This window comes from Coptis chinensis, chromosome 9 (assembly GCF_015680905.1).
Source record: "Coptis chinensis isolate HL-2020 chromosome 9, ASM1568090v1, whole genome shotgun sequence".
In the NCBI taxonomy this organism is placed as follows: domain Eukaryota; kingdom Viridiplantae; phylum Streptophyta; class Magnoliopsida; order Ranunculales; family Ranunculaceae; genus Coptis; species Coptis chinensis.
In genome coordinates this window covers 42,313,196-42,323,609 of record NC_141464.1, presented here as the reverse complement: position 1 = coordinate 42,323,609, position 10,414 = coordinate 42,313,196, and the positions used below count along the sequence as shown (strand labels likewise).

At 35.7% G+C, this 10,414-nt stretch overlaps 1 protein-coding gene and 1 pseudogene across 3 annotated transcripts; both read left to right on the top strand.

The window, feature by feature from the left end:
- The first annotated feature begins 2,030 nt into the window (after positions 1–2,030).
- LOC147476113 (uncharacterized) lies at positions 2,031–4,716 on the top strand. Of its 2 annotated transcripts, XM_086584765.1 has the most exons (4): positions 2,031–2,383; positions 2,514–2,617; positions 2,746–2,975; positions 4,512–4,716. In XM_086584765.1, exons 2-4 carry the CDS (start codon positions 2,579–2,581, stop codon positions 4,624–4,626), a joined length of 384 nt encoding a protein of 127 aa, XP_086440891.1. In that variant the 5' UTR covers positions 2,031–2,383; positions 2,514–2,578; the 3' UTR covers positions 4,627–4,716. The 2 variants fall into 2 exon arrangements, with proteins under 2 accessions (XP_086440891.1, XP_086440890.1); XM_086584764.1 differs by having other exon boundaries at positions 2,031–2,617; positions 4,512–4,715.
- Positions 4,701–5,779, top strand: LOC147476112 (uncharacterized; annotated as a pseudogene). Its single transcript, XR_015209746.1, has 3 exons — positions 4,701–4,715; positions 4,850–5,070; positions 5,325–5,779. The product of XR_015209746.1 is annotated as an uncharacterized LOC147476112 (transcript).
- The last annotated feature ends 4,635 nt before the right edge of the window (positions 5,780–10,414 follow it).

Sequence of the window (10,414 nt, the reverse complement as noted above, 5' to 3'; positions counted from 1 at the left end):
CTACATCATTCGGCTACGTTAGAGACATCGATCCTTTGTCACCAACTGACAAGAGGAACCCAGTTTCTCTTAACGTGTAATCCATGTAGCACACACCAATATAATACATAAAATTTAATATAACATTGTAACCAACTATCTAAATAATAACTTTAAGAAGTATATAGTACATTACCTTAGCGCCAAACAGTCTAGAGTGGGCTTCATCCCTGCTATAAGGATTATGTATCCCACCAACCTACAAAACAGAGTTAATTCAATGATAACAATAAAATATAAAAATAATGTCTCAATTGCAAGTATTATATAAATTACTAATACACTTTTTAATTAAGACCCCCTCCCCCCATGATTTATTAAATTATCTTAGGCATCTTTTATATTTTCTAAAGGACCATTTCCCATTTCCGCACTTTGAACTCGTGAAATACCAATATCATGTAAATTCACATAACCAAGGTTTACGTCACATCTTTTAGTGAGGCAAATGACATTTAGTTATTCCTCCCCTAAAAGATGGAACCTTGCCATAAATTTTAATCCCGCATTTACATCACATCTCACAATGATGGAATGCGTCATAAAATATCATATGAATCCACATATCCAAGGTTTATGTCGCATCTCTTAGTGAGGCAAAAGACCTTTAGTTCCTCCCCTAAAAGACGGAACCTTGCTATAAATTTTAATCCCGCATTTACATCACATCTCACAAGGATGGAATGCGTCATAAAATATATCCAAATCCGCATTTATGTCACATCTCACAAGAATGGAATGCTTCATAAAATATATCCAAACTTGCATTTACATCACATCTCACAAGGATGGAATGCGTCAAGACATCAAATATATCCACCCGCATTCACGTCACATCTCCTAGAGATGGAATGCGTAATCATCATATCATGAGTATGGGAAATGTCCATCTTATTCTAATAGTGTCATAATTTCTCTAATGATTTCACATCCATATAGTATATATGCTATACAAAACAAAATAAATTTTCACGATCAACAATACTTTCCAGGCAATATTTCTTATAACATACTCCCAAGAGTGACAGTTTGCACAAGCTCAATCAATTACCATGTTTATATTCAAATAAACCAAGGTTACACTTTTTATGTAAATATACTAATTTCAAGCAGTAGAAAATCATGCACAATGATCATAAACAACAATCCATTCAATAGATTAACCATTTTCCATTCATTCACAACTTTATCAAAAATCAATAGTCTCGTATTTCAATGCCTCGACTGACATCCCACCGTCGGATTTCCCTACAATATTAATAGGTATGACTACTATGTGTTTTAAATATGCAGATCCAATTTTAGTAAGACCCATTATGTGGTCATCCTTAATCTATGCCTAAACCTATGATTGCGCAGTGCAGTTTTCTGGCGTAGTATATACTACGACTAGTCACGCTTATGCGTGCCTTGACAGAAACTCCACCGTTGGATCTATCTAAAATTTATATATGTTAGAGTTGTATCCGGTAACTAAGGATTAAATTTGAGAGACATCCGAGTACGGGAAGATCTCCATCGAACGAGAATTAAAAAGATCAAGCAAGCAAACAAGTTTTTCTCGGAATGATGTTTCCGTTGTGCTGTTCATCTTCTTCACAAAACTCTATACAGTTCATTAATGGATTTATACTCCCAATATACAATCCATATGATCACACATAACAAACAACATATCTTATTTATATGGAAACAAAAAAAAAATAATAAAAAAAAAATAATATATATGGGGAGAGATAGAGGCACATTCACTGTAGCCACATTCTAGACACAGCCAATCCCATCCCTCTATCTATTTCAATCCTACGGATACAATCAATTCTCAATTAGCAATATGAAATTTTGCAAATTTCGGAAATATATTTTTACCGAAACAAAAAAACGAAATTTTCAAAATTTAGATCGAGAATGTGGCTCTGAAACTCCTTCTCCTTTGTCTCTTCTCTCTTCTCCGGCTCAACCACGACTCTCTCTCTATTCCGTAGCGGTAATCCTTTATTTATTATATATCTGTTTGTTTATTTGTATACCTTATTCGAAATCAATCAATTGTATATAGGCAATACATAATTATATATAGGCACATAGATGTGGAAATACTAAAGTGGTAAAGCTTGTATTTTGTTGACCTTGGTGTATATTGTGATTTATTTACTAAACATGATTGGGAAATTAACTTGTTTTACTGTTTACATGCTCAAGTGGACGTTATGTTGTACTATGGTGTTTGAACTGTCGCATTTTGCTTAAGGAAGATATTGTTGCTGTCAAAAGCTAACACATTCCATACTCGATGTTTTGAACTTTGCACCCCAAATCGTTTGTTTGGTTGAGTCATCTGAGGGTATGTATGCACGATGAAAGTAAAGTTTCACAGAAGAACATTAAGTCCCAAATGGTTAATGTGACAGGGACGTAGAGAACATGGTGCTTATAAGGATAATGAACGAACATAGGTGCTCCTTTTCTTATAGGATTTAAGCAGGTGAAGGATTTTGTTGATTTTCCTTTGGTTGCTTGATTTGGGCTTCAAGATTTCATGAATGGAGAACAATTGGTATTCTTAATAATATATGAGGTAACTGTACATGTTGTATTGAAAACACATGCGCTGGGTGGTGGGATTTTTCATGGTATTAGTTTTTTACGCTTTACGAGAGTTGATTTTTGTTCAAGTATTCCTTACTGTTTTGTTTTATTGCACAGACGAAGAAGTCATTCGACTTCTCCACGACGACACAAAAGTCGTTCACCTACTCCAAGATGTCGCACAATTCGTTCTCCAACTCCAAGGTGTCACTGCGTCACAAGAGACGTAGAAGTACGAGCTCCTCAGAGTCCCCTATTAACAACAAGTCTAGTAGTTCGAGCGTTGGTGCTATAGACCGCAAGAATGCTATTGAGAAGTTGAAAATTGAAGAGGAAGAAAAGCAAAGGTATACTGTCATTTTACATGTCTGTACTAGCATACTATAATATATCTTTTTTCTCTCTCGTGTTTAAAGTAAAGAGTAAGTTCAGTATTGTTTCAAACTTTATCCTTTATATCCTTTATGTATTATTTCTTGCAAGCTTGGGTTCATCAGTATCCTTATTTCTCTTCTATGTGTGCGGAATTAAATAATCCATGGGATCTACTGCTCGATTCAAAGTCATGACTCCGTAATTCTTGAATACTATGTATCTACTAGCACTGTATCACGTTTGCATGTAATTTGCAATAAGGCTCCTATATTTCAACTTTAGATATTCAAATGGTGATGTCTAGGCATTTATTATATAAATCTGCCAAAAGTTTTCATATGGATTTTCTTTTAGTTATGAGAAAGGCTTCATATATGTTTTTGAAGGGTCCTTTACTCTTTGCCTTGTGGCCTTGAAAACCTTCTTGATTCTCTTAGCTCATGAGAAACTTTGGATTCTCGAGTAAATTATTGTAGGTGATCACGTGATAGTTAGTTGATGGTAGAAAGACGCTGAATATGTTTTGCAACTCTTTGGGTGCTTAATTTTTTTGTTTGACATTTCACAAGCTGCCGTACTGGTTTTTATGGCCTGATACACATGGACAATCATTGTGAACCCCTTTCTCCACCGCCAATGTAATGAAGTTAATTATCTTATGGCTTCTACAATCACCGGATGTTATCGATTGTAAATGTTTAATGCATATGTGCATAAGAACTCGAAGTGAATGAAGCGGAATAGGAGCCTCGGGCTATTCGCATCTAAGCACTTTATTTGAGCTCTTTGTTCCCCGTTTAGTTGCATTCATCGAAAGTTAAATGACTTAAATCTGATATTTGGAAATCATGGGCTCGTTTTGTGCAAAAGTTAATCACAAGTAAATAATATTTTGTTTTTCTTTTCTGTTAATCTATTTGTTCTCTAGTTTTAAAATTTTATAGTTTTGCTCTTGATAGCTTTGGGAAGCTATGACCATTTTCTGGTAGCGTGAATTCAATTGCAAAACAATTAACTTTAAAAGGTGTACGCTAAAAAAAAAGAGAGAAGTTGAATGAACTCGGAAAATAATCTTGTGTCTAATTTTTTTTTTCTACCGTTGATACGGGGGGGTTTGCAATTCACCGCACTTATATCAATCGCCGAGTATTGTGGAAGTTCCTCGTCTTTCAAACATCTAATAAAATGTTGGGAGTATATCGTACTAGATGGTCAAGATGAATATGGGTAGTAAGAGTGTGAAGCTATGCTATAAAAGAATAAAAAGTTATATAATCAAACTGAACTCTGCCGTCACCCTTGTGGGATAGAGTGGAGAGTTTTTTTTTTGCACGAAAATCTTTCCTTGGTGGAATCATTTGCTCTTGTTCACTGGTTGTTGTTCCCCAAAAGTCAATTCCTAAACATTTTTCTTGTATTTGAATAAATCTAATAAATCTGGTTGTGTCAGAGTTGTAGTTAATGTGAGGATTGAAGTGCTTTCGTGATTAGTTTTAAACCCGCAACAGGTTACTTGACATTCTTCTCGACAGGCTTTTCTTGAAGGAAGCTACTGCTATAGTTCAACTTGTAATATTTGATGATGCAATTGGTGCCTCGTTTATCTACCGTTCACCGGTTTGAATACTCATTTGTTTGGATTAGAAATCTGTTAGAGAGGTATGCCTTATTAGCATAAGCTTGTATTTAGTGTCTTGATGAAGGAAAGGTTAGTTAGTCATTCATTATAAATTACGTAGATCTGACAACTGCGGCTTCCGTTTAACATTTAATTAGAAACAGAAGTGTTGTGCTCTTACGTGTTAAAGGTCATTTTCTGGTTGACTTTTTTTTCTTGTTTTATCAGCGTCGTGAAGCGGAGTTGAAACTATTAGAAGAAGAAACTATGAAGAGAGTTGAAGAGGCAATTAGGAAGCAAGTTGAAGAGAGACTGAACTCTGAGGAAGTAAAAGCTCGAGATACAAAGGCTAATTGAGGAAGGTCGCAATAAACTCCTTTGACGGAAGTTCTTTCTTTCAACTTGAAAAAGAAAAGGAAGTTGCTCTTATAGAGGCTCGGCAGAAAGAGGTAGCTTATTGTTCTCTCCGTTGTTTGATATTGATTGCTTAATCTTGATAGTGTTCTTAAACTAAAAGCCACAATGAGCCAAATATTTTCATCGGATTGATATGATGGACTGATTATGAACTAAGATGTTACATTTATTAAAGTTTCTGCAAAGTCAAACTTTCATGATGATCTCTTTAATTGGCTTTATCTATTGTTATACGTAGAACCTATTTTATGCAAAAATCTTAAAATTGCGGCTTGGTATCTCATAGGAACAAGCTCGTAGAGAGAGAGAGAGGAGCTGGATAAGATGCTTGAGGAGAACCGAAGGAGAGTGGAAGAAGCTCAAAAAAGAGAAGCATTAGAGCAGCAGAGGAAGGAGGAGGAACGCTACCGGGAGCTGGAACAACTCCAAAGGCAGAAAGAAGAGGCCATGCGGAGAAAGAAATTGGAAGAAGAGGAAGAAAGATCAAATCAGATGAAGCTATTGGGTAAAAACAAAACACGGCCGAAGCTGTCGTTTGGACTTGGTTTAAAATAATGGATGCCTTATTATGTAACATGGCTGGTGTTTAAGTTGGATTACACATGGTTTTGGACAAAGTTGAGAAAGAAAAGGTTTTGAAGGTCTACCTTCTGCCATGGCAGCCGTAAAAAACACATGGTTGGCTCATATGAAATGAAAATGATTCGAAAGCCATTGTTTTAGAGAATTCGTGGTCCATCTATTACTTGGTTCATGTCATTGTTTTTGGTTAAGGTGCATCTATTACTGGTTTATGTCATTTTTGAATTTTCTTTGTTTGGCTGTAACAAATATTGATACTCAGACATGACGAATCATTTGACAAGCTTTGTATGATTAGAAGGTGGATTCTGGCTTGGAACCACACGGTATTAAACCAACTGTTGGAGAGTAGTTTCTAGGTCAGCTACGTTTGAATCTATGTTTACTGTGCATTGTATTTCATTCTCATTGTATCCTGTTTCTCTCTAATGTTGGCAACCAGTGCACTAGTTTGCATAATTGATAAACTAGATGTTTTGTTAAGTTCTAACACGCACTGTAAATAACTCCAAGTAAAATGAGAATGTTGCAAGAATTAGTCGTTCGTAAGTTGAAACTTAAAATTAATAAAAATGAATGAACAAATAAATCTAAATTTTAGTCTCACATTTGTCCCAGTAGCACAAGATCTTGAGTATTTAAACTTAATTGCAACAACAGAAACTCTTCAGTCTTTACATCTTAACTACAACGAAGATTTCGGTAAGAGATAATGATGGAAGATTTAGAGTTAATCAGTTAAAGAGACCCACTCAACTCGAACTCAGTAATCTTCATTTACGTCTCTTGTTTCTTCATCTTACTTCCTTGATTAGTGGATTGTAAGCATTTGATTCTTAGTTAACTAAAGAGTCCTGCATGCTTCGTACCCTGTAAACCAAAGATCCATTATTCTTTTCTCACACCTTATATATTCGTCTCTCAAGTAGTTCTCTGCATTACTCCAATTTGTTAACATTCCACCCACCCTTCTTTCACCTATGACTTCTTCACCCTTTAACGTTTCTTCCGTTATGATGCTAGTAGTAGTACTAGTAATGGTGTCCTTGTTTGTTTCACCTACTTGTTCTCTGCGAGTTGTTGATAACCATCGGTCACCCAAAAAGGGGTTTTGGGTTGATTTAAGACATGTAGATTTAGTGGGAAACTATACAAAACTTCAACTTCTACAAAGCGGAATCATGCGCAGCAAGCATAGGTTGGCGAGGCTCAATTCGTAACCGTTCTCAATGATCACTTAATCAATCAGTTTTCCCATGAAGAAAACATAATTGAAACAGAGAGAATGAAATGATACCTGTTTTGGAGTTGTAGATTTAGATTTTAAATCGAGAAAGAGAGAAAGGGAGAAATCGATTTAAGATCAAGAAAGAGAGAAATTGAGGTCTAGAGTCGCCTATTTTTGGAGTGGTGGAGAGAGAGTCGTGGTTGTTTGGAGAGAGTGGAGAAGAGAGAAGAGAGAAGAGATAGAGGGGAGAAGGAGGAGTCTGGATCTAAATTTTGAAAATTTTCGTTTTTTTGTTTCGGTAAAAATATATTTCCGAAATTTGCAAAATTTCATATTGCTAATTGAGAATTGATTGTATCCGTAGGATTGAAATAGATAGAGGGATGGGATTGGCTGTGTCTAGAATGTGGCTACAGTGAATGTGCCTCTATCTCTCCCCAAATATATATATATATATATATATATATATATATATATTATATATATATATATATAACTCACCTTATTAAATCTACAAGATGTAAACAACTATGAATATCAATAGTGTGGTGAGCCCAATACTTTGCATTCTCATTTTCTCTTTTCTTCTTCTCTTTTATTTTCCTCTTCTTTTTCAGTAGGGTTTTCTTTTGTTTTGAAAACGTGGGAGAGAAAGAAAAAGTTAGCTACGTGAGTTATCCTTGATAACTATCCCACGTTTCTCTCCTAGAGTCCTAGTTTTGCTAAACCAAAATTTCTATTTTCTATATTCTCAAAAATTTCAAAAATTATATCAATAAATAATAATACCACACTTAATTAGATAAATATAAAAAACTGGGTTTTACAGACACAGACAAAACAAGATTGACACGGGTTCAAAGAGCAAGGCACGCGGGTAAAACAACATAACTTAACACACTGTTAAAGACGTAATAATTGTTTTTCACCATGTCACCAAGATTCACTACTGACTGTCATGAAGTGAAGCGGGATGCCCCGATTAAGGGCGCAGGCCTTCATGAGGTGAAGATGGACGACCCATGGGATCGATTATGAGGAGTTTGAACGATCTCACATCATTTGAAACTGACACTGCTGGTCAAGTTTACACAAGGGGCGCACGCCCCTAATATGCTTAGCCCAAGGGGTGCACGACCCCATGTCGTGTAGAGTTAGGAGTCTAATTTTCAGGAAGCAAATCGATTTGTTTTGGAATTTCATTTCACATCGAAATTTCGGAATCCTATATATATAAATTTAGGATTGTTTACCCATAAGACATACAGAGAGAAAACCAATTTTTAAAGCAACCAAAATTGAGATAAAACTTTTACACGAAATAAAATTTGTAAGGAGATATTAGTGAAGAGAGATCGAGTAAGTTTGGAGTGATTTGAGAGGAGTGATTGTAATCTTCCTTCCCACACTTATAAAAGGATGCTATTGTGGAAGTAAGCATCATTAGCCGAACCACGTTATATATTGTGTCTCATTGTAGTAAGTTACTTTACATTGTTATTACATATTTGTGATAGTTAATTTCATAGCTTAGGTTTGTGGTTGTTGGTTGTAGTGAAAGCTTAGATTTTTTTTATTAGAGTATAGAGTGTTTGTCACACCCGAATTTTCGGAGTTGCACTGGAAAAACATTATTTGTTCCCGACTCTTGATCTCAGGGGTGTGGCACTCTCCACTTCCAAAACCCATAAACAGTTTAAAATATCACGGATAATTAAAACCAATAAAAATTTCAATTATACATAAGTCCTCTTCATTACAAAATTCCCAATTAAGATTAGGTTACAAATCTCTTTTCAATAACTATTTAATTAAAATATACAAATGAGAATACAAAAAAATATTGTCTAGACTGAAAAGCTATATCACCTCGAGGGAAAAACAAAAGCGATCAGGAGATGTAACGCTAATGCAAACCACAAGCAGCGTGACCAACCTTCTTCAACACTAAACTGTCAAGACTTATCAACTATGTTCATTTAATGAACACACCGATAAGCAAACATGCAAATCAGATTGACATTATAAAAATCTTTGGTGTGAGTAGTCTAAAATACAACATATAATATACATATATATACACAATCCATACGACAGTTAGTTCCTCCACCGAGGCGCCTTAACTTTCAACGACTAATACAACATTCTTAAGTACAATAATCTAGGCAGGTAGTTCCTCCACTGAGGCGCCTTAACATTCTTAAGTACACTAATCTAGGCAGGTAGTTCCTCCACTGAGGCGCCTTAACTTCCCACTAACCACACAACAACTATACTCATAATAAATAAGGCATGTAGTTCCTCCATCGAGGCGCCTTAGGTTCTAACTAAACTATATCCAGCCAACCATATACAAATCATCTATCTAGAGATATATCATTTACCAACATATTACCATAATTAGATTATTTCAGGCTTTCTTTGTGTGTCCCTAAAATCACGTCGTATCTATGTCTTACCTAGTTTCCCTGGCTACCACAATCGCAAACCCAACGCCGAACATGTACATCCACATGCCTCCCTTACATAATGAGCCACTCCGTGCGTAACCACCCTGAGCGGGATGCCGCACACCAGGTAAATCCTCACACGGAAGCCAAATCTATGTAAGCACTGCCACTATTCGGCATAAAATATTGCGCATCATCGTTCTATTTTGCGAACGGAATAATCAAGCCACTATTCGGCTACGCCAGGAGGGCGCCGAAGGCCATTAAAAATTTTAAGCGCCCGGAAGGGGCAGCGAAGGCCATTCAGATTTAAGCGCCCGGAAGGGCCAATCACATGAGTTGTGGTAGTCAGGTTCTAGGATTTTCGTTATGTAATTTATTCAGGTGTCATACATTAATGACTCATAAACATTTCTACTATATCACGTGCAGGTCAATTACCTTATTGCACTAAGCCATAATATCTAGAAACATCTCAATTATATCTCATAGTCACTTTCGTTCTTTCACGTGCCAATATATTATTGCACTACACCACACTCCCGTGGGCAAATATTCACCGATACTATATTAGCATCTCACATATAAAATAATGGAGTGTATATACATTTCTCCAAGATATTGCATTAATATAACTATCCCAGCATATTATATCATGTCACAATGCTTCAACGTATCGCATACATTTTTATTATAACGTATTAGGAATATAATATCTCCTAACATCTCAATATCGTCACGTGTCAAAAATACACAACATCAAGGTCAAATCTTTCTTAGATAATGACCACCAAATTATACCAGCTTCCACAACATTTTATTACTATATGTGTCCATATAATATACACATAAAACGTAGCACAAATAAACGAGGTCCCCATCCCACAATCAAAGCCCAATATCTTTTTACACACTTACTCACGCGTCAAATCTAAATTAGATAATTTACCAACCAGGGTTATACAATATCCGACAGTATTTTATTACTATATATATCCATATAAACAAACATATGAAAAACTGGAAAAGTCAACATTCACAGTCAACGGTCAAAGTCAACGGTCAAAGGTCAACACCTCATGGTCAAGGTCAAACTCAACATGTCATGGTCAAAGT